Source organism: Drosophila kikkawai, chromosome 3L (assembly GCF_030179895.1).
Source record: "Drosophila kikkawai strain 14028-0561.14 chromosome 3L, DkikHiC1v2, whole genome shotgun sequence".
Taxonomy (NCBI): Eukaryota; Metazoa; Arthropoda; class Insecta; order Diptera; family Drosophilidae; genus Drosophila; species Drosophila kikkawai.
In genome coordinates, this window is record NC_091730.1 from 23023913 (window position 1) to 23042619 (window position 18707).

At 40.1% G+C, this 18707-nt stretch overlaps 1 protein-coding gene across 7 annotated transcripts in view; it reads left to right on the plus strand.

Annotated features, from left to right (window-relative positions):
* The window catches only part of Fhos (Formin homology 2 domain containing), a 46403-nt gene that overhangs the window by 15242 nt on the left and 12454 nt on the right, over positions 1-18707 (plus strand). For 4 of the 7 annotated variants that reach the window (XR_001770807.3, XM_017170871.3, XM_017170872.3 and 1 more), the window contains exon 5: positions 18570-18679. Coding sequence is in view for 5 of the 7 variants with exons in the window: in XM_017170871.3 (XP_017026360.1) it covers positions 18570-18679 (110 nt within the window). In the remaining 2 variants the exon portion in view is untranslated. Of the gene's footprint in view, positions 1-157; positions 405-12517; positions 12824-18569; positions 18680-18707 lie in introns of those variants that run through there. The other 3 variants (XR_001770808.2, XM_017170874.2, XM_017170875.2) reach the window with 1 other exon arrangement.

The window sequence follows — 18707 nt, forward strand, 5'->3', positions numbered from 1 at the left end:
TTTCTCTCTCTCGGTCTCTTGTGCTCTCTCCGTCCGCCGCTTCTTCTTGCACTTTTGGCGCTGCCTTCTTCTTCCACCTTCTGCTTCTTCTTCCTGCGCTCGCTGCTTTGGCGTTCCGTTCAGTTGGATTCAGTTGGACCCAGTTGGTTCAGTTCGGTTTAGTTCCCCAGCGAACGCGCTCAAGTTCAGTCGTTTCGCCTTCGCCGTCGTCGTGGTCGTCGCGGGTGAAAACGGTGTGAAAACAAAACGGATAAACCACCGAGCGAAGCAACCGTCGCTCAGCTGCGCGCGTCGCCTACCCCCTGCCGCCCACCCCGAAGTCACCTGTGTGTGCTGTGCCGTTCTTGTTGTCGTTGTGGGCAACGTTTATAGTATTTTAACTGCCTTAGTTGCTACAACAATTGGTAATACGAAATACGAAAGGCTTAACAAAAGTCATAAGTGATTAACAAAAAACAAAAAACAACCAAATAGAAGAAACAAATCAGCGATAATTGTGCGAAACGTATTGTGGAAGTAGAGGCGGAAACATCGTTAAATATTGCTAACTAGCCCACATAAAATTGCAATTTATTTTGAAGGATTATCGATTTTCTGCGTGTCACTGTGTCAAAGTCGGCGGCGAAACATCATAATCCGCGCTCGAGCTCCAAAGTTTCCCAAAAGTCGTCTCAATTGAGGCTTCACTGTGGGCGCTAAGTTCAGTGTCAAAAGTTCTTCAGTTTTGGGGAACAGCTGTCTCGCTCCGTCTCGCTCTGTCCCCACTTCCTCTTTGTCAACTGGTTCCTCTGGGGAGGAGAAGGACACACTGTCTGCGCCGCTCTATCCCACTCCAACTCCAACTGCAACACCTATTGAGGATCTGTCTCCCTGCGAAGAAGCCACATAGCAAATAGTGGTAGTAAAAATTGAAATATACAAAAAATCAGGAGGGAACGAGAGGGCCCAAAACCGGAATTGTGCAAATAAATCTCGATATAAGCCTCAGTCCCAGTCCCAGTCCCAGTCCCATTCCCCGGCCTCTCCGGGCTTCTTTCTTCTGCGAGCGGGACTCGCTTGTTGTGTTCGACAAGGAAGCAAATCTTCGGCGCAGTTTTTGCCAAATTACGAGCTGAGAAATATTATTTATTTTCACCCATTAACGGGGAAATTGCCCCCAAAGGCGTCAAGTGATCGTGCTTTCCCTGTCAGTGGCTACACAGAAGCGAAATGGATATAATTTTGATATAGTATATACACTCTATTGTCAGTTGGAAATCTATATTTCCTTTCACAAAATAATAACATTCCTTAAGAAATTAAATTAACCTAAATTGGTAACTAATTTAAATTCATATAAGACCCCTTTTCTGCCTGTGTATGTCAGCATCTGCATTTGTATCTGCATTGCCATCTGTCACCTGGTAACCCACAAATTATTGACAGCAAATTAGCTTCATTGTAGTGCCCCAAATACCAAGGCCCTCTAGACTGTCGCTCAATTAGAGACTTGATTGCACTATATTACACTCCACTCCGTACAGTATGTATAATCAGGCACATGACCAACTCAACTAAATCCCATCCAGCACTAAAACATAGTCTAGGTCTTCTCCTCCATCTGCTCGTGCTCCTCCTGCTCAGCATTTATTTACTTTTTAATATGCAAATAAAGAATGCTATGGAATTTATTATGGCGAAACAGAATAAGTTAATTCTGTTAGCTCTATCTGCTGTGCAAAAAAGAAGAGAAATAATAAAGCTAAAATAAAAGACCAGCTGTGCGAGGGGGGAACCCCTGAAGGGGCTGGCGGGGGTAAACAAACCCCATTTCAACGCGGTTAGTGCGCTAAGTACGAAGTACGACACAAGAGCTTCTATTTAGTTATAGACACAAGCACCGCGAATTACAGTGGGTTGTGAAATTCGGTGCACTGATTTTGCAAAGAAACGTGCAAAAATGCCATTATGGAGATGTGAGAATCTGGAAAAGGTTATTTCGGTTGAGATCAGACTCGGGAATTGTTTCGGATTAACTAAAAAAACTAGTAACCTCTATACTTCGTTTGAAGACAAATTAATTTTTATTAGATGGAATAAAATTATAACTATGTTAGCTAGTTCATAGCATGATATTTTCGGGATATTTATTTAAAGATATTAATTTTTTTATGGTAGAAATATTGTTCTCAATGGGTTGTTGATCATAATAACTGTATATTAAAAAACCCATTTCAGATTACTTTACATGTGTTAACCCACAAATTAGCTAAAACTCACGTAATGCCATAAAAAAGTTTGACTTCATCCAAAAAACAGATCCACTTTTTGTGTCATTCGCGTTGCTGAACTCTTGCCAAAAAAAAAAGAGGATAGAAAAACGGTTGCAGACTCGACGCACCCACTGTGCCAGGTTCGTCGTAAACGTAGTTACGATTTTAATTATCTGCCGGCGTAATCTGCCAACGCCGACGTCGGCTGCCTGTTGACGTGCCAACCGCGGACACTTCAGATTTAGCTTTAGTTTCAGCTAGGGTTTTTCTGCCCCCCTCCGCGGCGACTTTTCACTCTTTGCTCTGCTTTTTTCTCGCCTGCATTCGCTAATCCAATTTTTTAATTGTGCTGCGCAAGAAGCAGAGAGCGAACACCATCCAGCACTTAGTTAAGCCTGGAGAAAAAGATCTTAAGTCGGGGAAAACTTCACCGTCATAGCTAACATACATATATATCTCACTCTCTGTGGCCGCCTGCCTTTCAGCCATTTCTTGGGTTTATTTTTTCAACATTTTTCGCTTAGTTTATGCGTTATCTTTCAGCGCTTATCTGGCTACCGAGTTGGAGTCGTGTTCGTTGACTATGCAAAGTCAAGGTGAGTTCAGGTGTGCGGCCTTTTTTTGTTGCTTTTGTTAGCCGGGGATCTAATTCGCTTAACTATCAGCCAAACCACTGACAGCTAATTATAATGCCCGTCTTACTGCCAAATTACGTTGAATGCATATGATCTGTAATCGGCTTTGCCTCAATTGCGTGGGAATTCGTATCTCCTGGCTTATGTAAAGAGCCTAAAGCCCCAAAAACCCGTCGTCTCCGCTGTTATCCGGCTGTTGAAAAACTCTTTCAGCTCATTAACTAACAATCAAGTTGGCAGACAAAGCGCATTAGTGAGTTATTCCCTCTTTTTTGCATTTTCCCCTCATAGAGAGCTCCCTATGATGGATATATGTATTTGGCCGATAAAGCGTTGGCCAAACAATGAAAGTGTCGGCGGTGCGGCAACCACACCCCGAAAAAAATATAGTAAAAACTTCGCAGCTTGGTTTCTTCGGCGCCGCTTGCTAAATGCTAAGTGCTATTGAGGTCAGTGGCTTAGTACACGCCACCGAAGGCAGTCGCTGCTACATGCACATCAGCCGGGAAAATAAATAACCCATTAGCACGAAGGTCCGTCCGAGCCACTAAACTTTATTGATTTATTCGCCGCCCTGCCTCGTTTTTTCTTCTCACTTTCATTGACATGGATTCCGAATATACGGCCGTATTCTTTGTGTCTCTAACATTGACATAATGCACTACAGAATATTGCTCTGCCGATGTTTTGCCTTTTCGGGTCAAGGCTTTTCCAGCTACAAAATACATATTTATTTTTATTGATTTTTGCTTGAGCTAGAAAAATGAATAATTCTCAACGCGAAGAATACGTAAGGGTTTTAGAAAATAAATTAACTTTGAACAAGTTTAGTAAAACATCAGAAACCCCTATTTCAATCAAATAAGCTGTCACTTCATTTCTACCAAGCAAACAACTTCCTATAAATCAAACACACCGTTTTCTTTACATTTCCAAAGGCCCTAGGCCTCAAAAACAACTATATTTCGCCCCCGTACCAACGGGCGGCCCACTAATGAAGTGATAACTTGACATTGGTCTGGGCTTATCAGTGAAGTTCAACAAATTTTCAGTGATTTTTATCGCAGGTTCAGCCATCTCGTCAATGGCTTTCAATGGTCGTCATAAAACTTGACGGCTGGCGGTTGATGGCCGGGCTGATGCACCCGTGTGGCTCCGGGAAAATGCCACCAAAGGGTTCATAAAATGCAAAGTAGTTTGATTGTGGGACCATAAAAAAGTTTACGGCAAGAAAAATGTCCATAAAAGCAATTAGGTGAAACAAGTCGGCTTTACGTGGCTCTCCGACTCCGATCCCTGGATCAGAGATCTTTTGTATGGGATCGCTTTGCCTTGAATTGATTTGCTTTGGCCTGAGGTTGGGGAAACAATTTGCGGTTTTGTTGCCCGCAGAATGTTTATAAATACAATGTCGAGTGAAAAAAAGCTGATTACAGCATCGCGATGAGGTTATTGAGAAATACTGCGACCTTGATTGCCGTGTTGTAAGTAGGAGGAGGCGGGCTCCGGCTCTTTTTCCTCCACATTTCTTTCAGCAATAACTATTCAGCGTTTGAAATTGCATTTCGAATCAATCAACCTCAACTTGACCTTGCCCCGTCGCCGTCGCCACAAGAGCCATAATTTAACACTCAAGCCGAGCTGGAGTTGGATGTGTCTTGGACACTCCCCCGAAACCCGAAATCCGAAATCCGAAACTGAAGACCCAGCCGAGTCCCAGCAGATAACCAAGAGCCATCGGCAATTTATCAAGCGTGTGCAACATTTAAACGGGATGGTTGCATAAAATCTGCATAAAATTAATACGGGGCTTGTTGATTTCTACCTCCATCTCTCCTCGATAAACTCTGTTTGCAGTGTGAGTCGTCAAATGTGATTTATGCTGGAAAATGCCTGGCTGTCCGTCTTTTTCTCTCTCTCTACCTGTCTTGGCGGATGGCAGATGCAATCGGCAAACAAATACATATATAAAAAATGCCAGAAAAAAAGCTCAAATACCAAAATTTGTTTGTAAGCAATTTATCATGGCTAAAGTGAAAACACGTCCGAAGACGCCGAAGATGCGGCGATAAAGCGCATTGTTTATTAGACCATTAAATGGTGGCTCAGCGCCCGGCTTGGCGTCGCTCATTAGGCCGGGAAATTATAAAAATCAAATAAAAGCCGGAGCTGTCGCTTTAATATTGTTATTCAAATGGGATGAGCTGTTGAGTGAAAAGCGCTCGTAAAGAAAATTGGGCATGCGATATGACTAAACACGTTGCTCAAACAGCATCAGGTCTTGACTTTCCATTCATCATCGTCTGAGCAGAACATTTGGGCAAACATCCGTCATTGGAGCGTATGAATAATGTCTGGGTATTTTTGCTTTTTTTTTTTTTGTAGGCTATACAATGATATATTTAAACCTTAAGTAACTCTAAGCTGAAGATAAATATAGTTTATCATCCACTTTTGAGTTGTATTTATTTGAATTTCCGGTATATTGTTAAAGAAATTGTTTCCTAAAGACTTAAAGATATGCATTATGCTCCTCTGCTCTTCTAAAATTCTCTTCTCTTCTAAATTCCTCCAATATTCTTGTCCATCATCTTTGAAATTAGCTTCGCGGGCTCCGCCTTAAGTCAAATGTAAAATCGAAAAATTCTAAATATTCTAGTTATTACAGGCCCCAACATAAAAATAACATAGAAATATCGAAATTCGTTAAATGTTTGACCTGAATTCGAGACGAAAATTGTCGCAGCTGAGAGCAGAAGCTGCGGAAAACTGGGCCATTTTACCCCTTCCGTCTCTCTTTCTCTGCCTCTTGGCTAAAAAGTATTTTAACTTTATTATTATTATGATTGTTGTTGCCGTTTGTTGTCATTTGCATTGCATAACCATCAAAATCGTGGCCAAGTTGTTTCCCATTTATTTCTTCTTTTTTTTTTTTTGCTCGCTGCACTCAAAATATTAGTCACGCACTCACACAGACCAGCAAATTAGTAGAGCAAATGAATATCCACATAAAAGATATATATACGATTTATCTGTATAAATATATATATGTGGCGGGGGCATTGTGTGTATTTCAGTATGCTGATATTTTGTAAGAATTCATGCTGCCCGCTTGCATTCAAAAATAACCGAAAGATGGAAATGGACCTGTGGCCACCACATCTGTATATGACACATCCCATCCCATCCGATCTGATCCCAATGTAAAGGGAGAGGTGTTGGGTGATCTATCAAAATGACAAAATGTTCAACACAGAGATTCTGTCGTTTGTCTTGTCAAACGCCCAGAGAGATGCATTCCTTTCAGGTAGATCTATCTGTCCCGGAGCTGCCTTCGATGGCGCGTAATTTGGGGCAGGAGAGAGATCTTCGAGATCTCCGAGTGACTTTCCCACGTAACACATAGCATTTATCTGACCAAATGAGGCACATAAATTATAAACCAACACACATTACGTTCGGTGGAACGAGGCCTTTATCTCGGCCAGTTATCAGATGTTTACTCTTGTTTTAGGCTCAATGCTAATTTCTATGATGTTGTCAGCTGGTTCTTTATAAAATTGGGGTTTTAGTAGGAGATTTACAGGTACTAATTGGGGAAATTATATTTGTTAATATCAGTTTTAGTTAATTACTCTTTTAACCTGATTTTTGGTTATTAAATGCTCCTTGTAGAAGAGCCTAATATGATTATATTACAATTCAATGTTTCAGGTTAATTTTTTAGTTCCCAAGATATTATTATGGTTGTTTTTTTCTGTCCTTATGAATTTAAATTGAATAATTACACCCGAGAGTGCTCAGAATATTTGTATAAATTATTTTTCAAGCGAAAGCCATATAATTTCCTTCTCCTTTCGATAAATCTTCTGACACTCTCACCTTCTCTACTTTGCTCTGTAATATGCATAATTAAAATCTCTCTTAATTATTTTCTCGAAAACACTTTCCTCTGTTCGAGTGGCTACCGTTCCGATGCATTTTCCATGCACTCTCTGGCGCTGCTAGTAGACCACTTCTGACTTGACCCCAATCCGCAGAGGCAGCTCCTCCGTTTCCACCTCTTCCCATGGGGCAATTAACATATTGACACTTACGAATGGCACGGCTCCAAGATGGTAAGCTGGGAATTTTCCAACTGAACACGCGGTAGTCGATAGTCGGCGATTTCCTGGTCTTAGTGGTAGTGTCGCCAGAGTGCTTCTCCATTTCCGTTCCTCCGGGGGCTTATGACAATTACGAGCTGCCAGAGGCGATTTGCTGCTATTGTTATAATTAACTGTGAAAAACCATACCCTCCCAGTTACCTATTCCCCCTTTTAGCCGGTGGCATAATGAGCTGGCATTCTTGGACTTTGGCTGCAGAGAGTTGGGGGCATCCGCTGCATACGAAATCAGACGCGGTTCTGGCCATCGTCCAGCTGGAGAGTCCAATAAATCAAGCGCACACGCACATTATGCCTCGGTATGCACGTGTCGGAGCTCCGAATTCTATGGAATGGGGATATCGTACCCCCGTTTCGAAGTTCCCTCCAGATCTCTTTCTTCTCGTCCCTCTTAATGTGTTCCAGTGTTTTCCTCAAACATTTAACCGTTTCAAACACAAACGTGACACAATTTTCTGTCTCTGTGCGGTTCAAACTTGTTTCGGGGTCTATTACACTAGCTAACAAAGTCTTACTTAAAGGCGGTAAAGTGTTTTTATGATATCTAAATTAAAATATTTCAAAATAAACCAAGTTTTTAATAGAATATTTACAGTATTTGCAGAAATAAATGCATATACAATCAAACCCTAAATTCTAATTTCTACAAAACATAATTCTTAATAAAATATAACTTATTTGAAGAAGAACTAATATTAAAAAAGTACATTATTTAAACTGAAACTTACATTTGATGCATTTCCCTTGTAAACTAGTGCCAGTCAAGCTCTGTTGCTTCAGATCCCGCTCTCAGCCCTATTCGAATCCCAGTTTCAGTCCCTGTGCCCAGGCCAATCATCGTTGTTGCCCGTGTTTCTGTTATTGGCAGCTGAAATTATTTTTAAATGCAGTCGCTTAACAATTTTATGTGTTGCAGTCTGTTAGCCAGGCCGTCTGTCAGTCAGTCATTCAGTCAAGAGGTCAAACAACTTTTCTTCTGATTGCCGGAGAACCCTTTTCCCCCCGCCCGAAAGCCCCGCTCAAATTATTTGTTTGTTTGTGTCTTGGAAAAACGCATTTAGTTTCGTTTTCTCCAGCACTCCGATCTTGGCGTGACAAATCGTCGAGGAATGTGTGTGTGGAACTGTTTCCCCGAGCTCACATGGTATTCCTTTATTTCTTCTTGAATTTGTATGGCCAAAAATATTTGCTGTTCAGCGAGGCATATCCACAGCCAAAGTGGGAAGCTTTTTCAGCTTGTTCCCCTATTTTTTATTCGCTTTTTTTGCGCATTCTGCGAACTTATTGAACCTATCTGCGTTTATGACTTTATTAAGTCAGCGATAAGTATCGCAAATTCCTGTCCGATACTGAGGTATGTCAGACAACGGTTTCGATTGTTCACTTTGCAGCTAACTAACAGATAAGTAACTGTTTAGGTAACAAGTAAACCAAATTAAATAGTACAACTTCGAATGAACTTGAAATCGATCAAGTGTCACGTGTGTAATGTTTATGTATTTCCCTAGTGCAGATATTAAGATAAAGTTGAAGTAATCAATATGACTTCTTAATTAATAAGCTAAATATATATTGGCTTTGAAGTGATTATGCCAAAGATAAAGTCAACTTGTTAAAGGAGACTTTTAAAAATGAATGAGCGAGCTATGGATGATATACTTGGCACTTGGTCAGCACACAGCTAGTTATAGCCAATTAACAGATTCGATTTCATGAAATTTTGTTATGACAAAGATTATTATTTTAATATATTGCAAAATGATTTGGTTTATTTGACTTTCTGGTGCGACAGTTAGCAGTAAAGAATCATACATGGCGAGAAATTAGGAGATTATTTGAGCTTGTTAAAAACTGCTTGTTTCTCTATTTCAACTCAAATTATATATGTTTCTTCCGGTCCCCCTAAAAAGACCTGAACTCCATCAATGTCAATGCTCTGTGGAGAGCACAACTGAGTCGTGATCATCCGGTAATATTTAATGGATCATATGGAAGCGCCGTGGGTAAGGCTGCTAATGTCGCTGCACAGTAGCTGTCAATTAAGCGTCTTTGGGAAATTGCTAAGTTATTAGCCATCGCGGCAAGGAAAATTTGCATAATTGATGGCATAAAAAGCGAAGAAGCAGCGACTGCCTGGCTCCTCCAGCGATTGCAACATAAGTCTGCGGATGGCGGATGGCGGATAGCGGGTGACGAGGTGATGGGGTGACGAGGGGCTGGAAAGCCAGTAAACGACCACAAGGCACTAAAAAGTGAAAGTTCATTTAAGCGAGTCAAGGCGAGTGGAGTCGAAAAAAAAAGAGGAGACCAGCAGAGTTTCCTTGAGCCAGCGGGCGGGTTTCATTACCTGCCAGTGGTTACTGTACACCCAGCCAAAATTGGGGGCAATTTTTGGATAATTCTTGACCGGAAAATCTGAAAATTAGTGTGTGCTTATAATTATCAAAATTAGATTTGCCTTCGGCACAAAGTAAATTGCTAGTAAATTAACAAAGTATCAATTATCTTCTGGCTTATATGATAATTGGAAATATTTACTTTTAAAGTATTTTATTTTTTCTCATTTATAATTACCCCTTTTTCCCCAGTGTATTTCATTGTTACTTTTGTTATTGCTTCTGTTGTGGGTGCCGGTGCTGCCAAATTGCGCGACTGACTGCAGCATTTGCATAAATTATTTACACTTTAATATGGCCAACATCGGTCTCCGGCGCCATTGTCGTAATTTGTAACTAAATATGCCAGCCTGTACAATGGCTTTTAGTTTTCCTATAATATTTATTTAATTTCATTAAATTTCTGCACGTCGCCGGCAATGAGGAAGCCATAGACGACGAGTGCCACAGCGATTTTCGCCGATGTACACTTAACTTTTGACTGGGGCGAAACCCTTTTTTGGCCGATCGAGAGTTCCGGCCTGGCCAGGAGCCCAAGTCCAAGTCCATTTATAAACTGGCATTTTATATGCGTGAAAGTAAAATCTCTTCGGCCGGCTCTGACTTCATTTTCAATTTTTAAAAACGAAACCAAAAGGCAGCCGGCTGTAACTTGACTTTTGCATGTTGAGAACAAGTTGTTGCCGGTTGGTAGTTGGCTTTTTTTCTGCCGGTTCTTTGCTGGGATTCGTATTTTGGTTTCAGTTTTGGCACACCTGCTTTTTGCCAAAGAAACAAAAAGAGCAAAGGAAGAGGAAAAGAAGCCTGGCAAGGCCTGTCTTCCTCCTGCCAGTCCTGCTCTGCGCTGTCTTTCAATTAAACCCTAACTCTTTGTTGTTAACTTCCTTTCTGGAGGGGACGGGGACCCTTGGCCCAGCCCTAAAGCCCACCTGAAAACACCTCGGTTCAGCGCTTAATGACTCGACTTTATTTTTTCATTTCACATTCCGTATTTCGCCGTTCGCCAGAATCGGGCATTCGAACTCGGCGGGTCTTTGGAACAGCTGTTTACGTTTGCACAATATTCTTGGCTTTTGTTTTCCCTTTGTTAGCCGCTTTTATTAGCCTTTTTTATGGCTTTCATTTTGTTTTGTTGTATTTTTTTTTAGTCGTATTTACCTCACATTGCTGTTCGCTGTGGCTTCGCAATGAATTATTGCAATTAAGCGCGCTTTTTGTGGCTTTTTAAAAGCCGCCACTTTTGGCATCTGTGAAAAATGTGTTGAGTTAGTTGCTAAAATACTAAATAATTACATGTTGTATAGTACAAATTTCAAGTTCCAAAGTGACTTATTGGTAAACGTGTTTGGCAAATTGCCAAATGGTAGCCCACGAGAATCTGTTAAGTGAAAAATGGTGGTAAAGGAATTTATTAATTGCTCGCGAGAAGAAAGCTAATTGATGTGGATGGTATTGAGTAATATCTACGTCAGCTTCCAAATTATAGGTTTACCTAAATATTAACCAAAATATGTTAATTTTTATTGCGCCATATTCCCGTTCTATCTACTTCTTAGTTTGTCTTAACTATAATAAACATAAGGTGTTTGCTCTTAGTTTATCAACAAAACTTTAGTATGCTCTTAAAAATTATGAAAAATAATTTAAATAATTGCTAGCTAATTGTCTTCTTTTACGTGTAGGCTCATAAAAATACTTTCTAAAATACGAGCAAGCATCTCATTTCATCTCATCGCATTTCGAGCCATTTCCCAACCGTCTTCGGACCTCCGCCGAGTTCAATGTCAGTGTGCGACAAGTGTTTGAGCCGCGACTTCAAGTCCAAGTCCAAATCCAACTTCAAGACCAACTCCGGCGGCAAAGTCACGTTATGAACAATTATGCGGGGCACTCGTACCGGGGGAGAACTCCGGCTACCAACTTACCAAGACCACGACCACTCAAGAACCTCGTTAACAGGCCCTCGGCCCATAAACCGCAGAAACCTCTGCAGCGACCGTCTCTTGCATATTTGCATAAACAGCGCACATAACGTCTGACATTTAGCGGTACCTTGTGGGGCTGAGATAGCAATAGATGTACACTGACAAAAAATATTCTGGATTGAAGATATTTGAAGGGTTCATTAAAGATAATGTTTCTCTGTGAAATTGTTTAAGCGAAGAGTGTCTGTCATTAAAAACGATAGCTTTTTTTTTGTGACTGAAAATAAGGGTATGAATTATTTACACAATAATTGTTAAATATATAATTTATATATTTAAAATTTTATTTTATTTATATATTCCAAATACCTCAATATACAGACAAGAGTCTTGTAGTTATTTAGGAACTAATTGGTTTTATTTAGGACACATATAATATCAGAAGACAAGGGATTGCCCATCAAAATATTTCTTTTATCGAAGAGACTTAAACTTTGGCACAGTTTTAAAGTAACATCGTGTAATTAAATAAAACATAGCTATTTTAGCTTCGATCTATCATAACTCCACTTTTTTTCTGAGTGGAAAGGCACCAAGACGTCGCCTTTTTGATATTTCAGGCTTGATTTGGTTTCGATTTGAGGCAGCGCCCTGCATGCTGATGATTTAAATATAACAACACCGCAGCGGGGCGGGTGTCTCTTTTTCTTTACTGACATTGAATTGAAAGTTACACAACCGTCGCCATCGTCATCATGATTGCGGTCCCCATCATCATCATCATCATCAACATTGGCGTTATGAGCCAAGGCGAGTTGTCGTCCAACCAGAAATCCAAAGACAAATATTTACACAAATAAAGAGAAAAGAGATCGCGAGCCGGTTCGGTATAGCAATTATGCTATTCGAATCTTCGGCCAGCTTCAAGGGGGCGCCAGGGTGGGCGTGGCACGCCAACAATTTGCAATATTTAGCATAAAATTGCGCAACATGCGTGTGTACAATTATGCAACAATGTTTTCGATTCAAATTCGTTGAGGGGCTTGGCTCGGCTTGGGCCGCAGCTAAAAAATCAAAATTAAAACAAATTGCAAGCGAACCAAAGCAAACACAAGAAATTCATGCCAAAAAATCCATTTCCAGTTCGAGCTCAAGTGAAAATGTAAATAAATAACAGTGAAAATCGGGAAAAGTAAATAGACGCAAATCAAATAAGACCAATGTGCAAAAGTGATTGAAATCCGCCAAAAAGCAGCCAAAATGATTGTCAAAATGGAGCCCGACGAGCTGATCACGTTCCGAGTGCAGTACCTGGTGGACAGCGATCCCCTCTCGGCCTGCACCGCCTTCCCGATCCCAGTGCGGGCGCCCACCTACGCCTTCACCACCACCATGCCGCTGGCCCACCAGCTGGCCACCATCCTACGACTGCTGAATGCACCGCACAGTGTAAGCAATATCAAACTGACATTAAAATGTTTAATATATTATTTTATATTATACTATAAAGTAGGGAAATGAGCTTTTAAAATTGTAATTTGCTATCTTCTAAGATCTTCTTTAATTTCTTAAATTATACCACCATGTATTTTTTAAATGAGTTTTTTAACATTTAAATTGTTTTAGTATTTCTTAGCATAGCTTTAAGTCTTTTAAATATATGAATAATATATTTATGCAATAACTTACAATTTACTCTACTTACTTTAGTATTTATTCCATGTCGTACCCTTTCTTCTTTCTCTTCGCTATTCAACGATCAACCAGAAGTACATAAAAACCCCTTTCTTTTTGGGTCTTAACTGGCTTTAGCTTATCTTGTGGCAGCTTATCACTGAATCTTTCAGCTGAAAAAATCTTTTGTTGCGCAAAATTTACTAAGCCATACACACATTCAAATATTAAAAGACATTAACTCTTTTACTGCGCATTTACGAGATACTTTTGAATACATTAAAAGGTAGATAAAGGCATTATCACGATCAAGATTTGGATTAGGTATTCTTTGACTACCTTATAGTTTTCGAAGGTTTTTGCCAAGCTAAAAATGTATTTCTATGGCATGACGACAGCTTTTTGCAATCGCAAAACTCTGATACAAGTGTTGATTAGTTAAACAGCAACTTATAAAAGTATGCAGACAGAATTTTAGTTGCTGAATATTGTTTATATAATTTAAACATTTTTACACGTAATAAAAAATAAAATCTTACTGGTAAAATCTAAGAAAACATTAATAATAATTAATTATTTTATTAAATATTCAGCACAAACTTATCAATTCCACTGTTGTTTGCAAAATGATGCCACCAATGTCCAAATTATATTTCGCATATTTCAGTGAGGTTTTTGCGGCTCAACACAATAATTTGCATAGCGTGTTTGGACGCATTTATCGTTCTAAATCGCTTCCACATTTCCTATTAAAATAAACGAATCAAAAAATTATAACTCGTTCGACGTAAGCAAGACTGGGAGGGAGCCGTTATTGCCCCTGGCAAAAAACATGAGAAAGTAAACAAATCCTACAATTGATTTATTTGAGAAAATACCACATGAAAGGCAAAGATTAAGCTTGATCGAAATACAACAAAAAAGTTTAGCCGCAAAACTGAAAACCGACATGGCTCGAAGGGAAGAGGAAATCTGTGCCTAGAATAGGTCAATTGAAACGGAATAAGTTTTATTTGCGGCCAGAAGGAGAGAGAGCGTTGAATTGGAAAAACCACAACTAAAACAAATGGATGGAAACTTTTGGGGGAAATTCGCAAAAATGGTAATTGGTCAAAAACAAAGGGCAAACTTTGCCTTCGCCAAGCGTTTGAATTGTGAGAAAAACAAAGGTAAACTCAAGCAGGAAGTCGGAGAGAACGTAGGCTTCTGTTTATTCAAATTAAATCATAATTTTCATAGAAATCTTATTAAGCTTTGCTATAATCTTGTATTTGAACAAGAAATAGTTTAACATTTATTATAATATTTTATTGTGTAGCTGGGCGATATGAGCAAATGATGCATTGCAAGGCAATGACCCTTTCCTCTTGCTCGGAAAGGAGATCCTCGGCTAGAGAAGACAATGGCAGATGCGGCTCCGGACCGGAGGCTCTGGATCTGACGAGGGCTTGGCTCTGGCCCAGGCCCTCCTCGATCCACTGGGGGAAGAGCGGCGGCCCCCGGCCAGGCTAACTTATTGCTATCGCACAATCTGTGGCAACTAATAGGAAGTTGGAGCTGGAAAAAGAGCTCCACCAGCTGGAGCCCTGGGCCAGACTGGGGCCGACTTCTTGGCCTTAGCACACACAACTATTGTGAAAGCCAGGGCCGGCCAGCAATTATCTAAGCCTGCCATTGTTTGGGCCTGACTTTGACTAATTTGCAAAAAAGCCACTAAGGAGCCCCCATTCCCTGCCTGTCATCTGTCATCCCATCCAGCTGGGAGCTGGAGATCCCAGTGAGGCCAGTGGAGCCACTAGTGCCGCAAGGATACGTAAATCTTGACAAGCGGCGGCAATAAATTCTAATGAGCAAATCGCTAAAGGAAGTTCTGGCTTCCCCCAGCCCAGGATGCTGTTGTCGTAGGCAGATTTATGTGGCAGCCAGTTGCAGATCTGGCAAAGTGGGAGCTCCGAGCAGCAGCGGCAGCTGTAAATGCCATTTGTCCAATTAGTCAGCGAACAGAACTCTATACTCGGCATCCATGCAACTTGTTAAATTTAGCGCATTACAATAGATCTATAAATTTTCGCCTCGCCGATCGGTAATCTCCAACGGCGTCGGCGGGTCTTCGATGACATCAGCCATCAGGGCAGTGCGAGTCAAGCAGATTGAAAAGCCACAAACTTAAAAATATGATTATTTACTTATATATAAAACTCGTTGCCGGCCAATAAGACGATGTGAACCTAAAAAAAAGGAGAATATAGGGGTTGAGGGTATACATTTACCAGTTAAGAACGAATTAAGTCATTGAAAGAATAATTAATTAATTTTATATTTGAAACATTGGTTTAAATTAGAGGACATATTTGACAAAAAAATGTTTCAGTTAACAAAAAATTTAACAAAGTTAACTTGAATGTTAATTATAATGATATATAATGAAAAATCTTATTTTCTATATTTTAAATATATATTTAATTATGTATTTATAATTGTGATAATGTTAAGAGGCCTTTTTGTTTGTTTTCGTAATTTGTCCCATTTCCTTACCATTACCTTTTCGTTTATTAAATAACAGGGCACACAACTATTCGTATACCTTCTTAATAATGATTATTTCACTTTGTTTTGATTTCCATTTGTTATATTATTCTTTTTGCCAATTAATTTTGTAGCTTTTGCCTTTGCATTGGGCACCTAAGCGAAGCAAAAAATATACTAGAATAAGATAAGCATATATGAAGTACTTCCAATCAACAGAACCCAAACAAAGGCAGATAAAAGAATTTGTAGAATAAAATCAAAGTGAAAAGCCACCGCAATCGAATTGAAACGCTCTTTCGGTTGAGTAAATAAATGTAACAAAAAACTAATTTAATTAATTGTGATGATAATCGCTGTATTGGGGGCATTGCATTGCGTCACTTTGTAAATCTGTCATTCACACGACCGGACAATATTTAAATTCAAAGCCAATCAAATGGGCTCACTTCGATTCAAACGCTTGGCTGGGCCGGGAAATTTTGCATTATCCATTTACAAATTGCTCACGTTGGCCAAATATTTGAGCCACGTTGACACTTACGCATCTCTAGATGTTTGCAGAAACCATTTGCACAAGTCCTTCCCGCATCTTTGAAGTTTCTTTAAGTTCAATTAGCACCGCTGTCCGTCGGATTTTGCGGTCAGCTGAGGGTCAATCAACTATGATTGATGTGAAAGCAAAAGTGTTAGTCACCGATATCGGCAAACTAAAACAAGGTCAGACAATATGGCTCTTTGTTCCTCTACTTGTAGATTGTTAGCGGCCTTTGATCCAATCTAAATGAGTGGATATTAAGGACCGCAAGTCTGTGTTACTATTACTTGTAATCTAACCCCACGTTAGATATCAATCCAGCCGTGAAGATAAGCATGTGTCATGCAGTCATTAGCGATTATAAATCACCGTCATTACTACATATATATATTTTTAATAGTTGGAGTTATAAATTACCCATGCCTCTTTGGCGCTCGCCCCTCCATTAAAATTCCCATTTAATTTGACCTACCATTTTTGGTCGCATAAATGTGATAAATTAATGAAAATTAATTTTGAATCGTTAATTATTTATTTTCTTTGAGCTGGCTGTCAATAATTCGATGGTATTTATTTGTTTTGCTAACCATATTTGATTTTCTGTAAATTTGCCCTGCGTTTTTAAATTTTCTCCTCGTCGATTTTTATGCTCGCCGCCCTAACTGTGTCAATAGCCACATTTATGTGTTTGCCAAAAATCATTTTGATTAAAAAACATGTCATGCTTCGCTCAAGTAAAGGAAAAAAAACCCGACATCGGATTCCAAATCAAAAAAAACGACATAAAATTTGCATAGAGCTGTGAATGAATGAATGAGTTTGAATATGAGAGTCAAAGACGAGGCGAAATATAAATAAATCATAAAAGCGAGCCGGAATGGGTATAGTTTCTGGCCAGAGAGCGTGCTGTTGATGTTTGCTTTGATTTTAATTGCCCGATGGCTTATATAAAGAGGCGTTTATAAATACCACCGACTAGAGCACGCATTTGACACATAATTTGAATGTGAATCGCCGGTCCGTCTTTGGGCAAACAATGACGGACCAAGTTGGTCTAGAAAGTTTTGTTTTCCTCTGCCTAAATGCTGAATCAACATGCGGAAGCTTGACCTGAGTCAAAATTTGCCAGGGAAAAATATGGAAGTGGAGAGCTCTCTTTTTGATAAGAAATCGTGACTCGCGAGACAGCATGGCACTTTGGGAAAATATTTTTTGTATTTAATGCTCTCAAGTGGCGGCGAGTCATTTAACTTGGAAATGATGGAAGCAAGTCTATATTATAAGGTTTATAGTCGTGCCTCATGTTTGTTCTGTGAAATGCAGTAATAGATTATTCCTAGGCAAGTGATGTATGTTTGTTTATGGATTCCTGGAAGAGTCATTGGCCTGCTCAATACCTAAATTTAGCAAACGGTTTCTTTGTCTGCTAAGCCCCCAGGACATGCGATTAGTTTTGCCGAGGGTGTGTCTCGGCCTAAAGGGAGTAGAAGCCAGACAAAAAGCCAGCTTGCTTTTTCAGCTAATGCCGGGGCGTGTCCAAAGGGGCGTATGTGTAATCTTCCACCCGGATGACAGACAGTATTTTTCTTCATTTTTTTTTTGCCTTTGGTTTGTTTACTTTTTTCACACATTAAGCCAGTCAGACGGCCAGCCAGTGGTCGACACAGATAATTCCATGTTGCCCGGTAATTGTTCTGTAAATGCAGAAATAATTACTTTCAATGCGCCAATAAAACAACGGCTGCGACCGCCGTCAATCAGCGGATTCGAGCAGCAGGAGCTTGATCAATCAGCGGCTGGAAAACTGAAAACCGAAAGCAGAGAAAAGTAGGTGACCAGCCGGCGACGACGCGTCATCTTGGTCTCACTCTTGGCCACTCGCTAAGTCTTGGCCAGCAATCAAGAGTCGGCCTCAATGCGCGCCTAAACGAAATCGTCTGCGGACTTTCAATGCAGCATCGTCCGTCAATGCACTGAAAAAAAAATGTTACTCGTAAAATACTAAGGATATTTATATGTAGACAATATGTTTATATATTATATTTACCAAATCACAAAGCATACTTTATATCTTTGCTGTTAGTAAATTTTTAATGAGTCCAGTGGTGCTTATACTTTGTAACTCGTGTCTCTCAGCTTTTCCCAATTTTGGCATTAATATCAAGTTTACAAATGATCTTATAGGTTATCTACAATAATATCCCCATTTGTTTTCAATGCATCAAAAACGTTCTACGCTGCAGCAGCACATGAACCTCTCGAAGTGCAACTGCAACCTCAAACTCCATCGGCATCGCCGGCTCCATCGGCTTCTTTCTCTTTTCCTGAGATCCGAGACCATAAACAACTTTTACTGCGTAGTGCGGTAGTGGCGGGATGACCGTTGCCATTTACTTTTAGCCAGACTTTAATTATAATTGCCGGCGAAACTAAGCTTCTCCTTTTCCCTCGTTGCAGATCGATGATGCGGCCATTCAAGTGTACAAGGATGGCGACTACGGTGCCTATCTGGATCTGGAGTCATCTCTGGCCGAGCAGACGGAGGAGATCGAGGGTCTCAATGCCAGGTGAGTGCTCACAACGATCTAGGGGGCG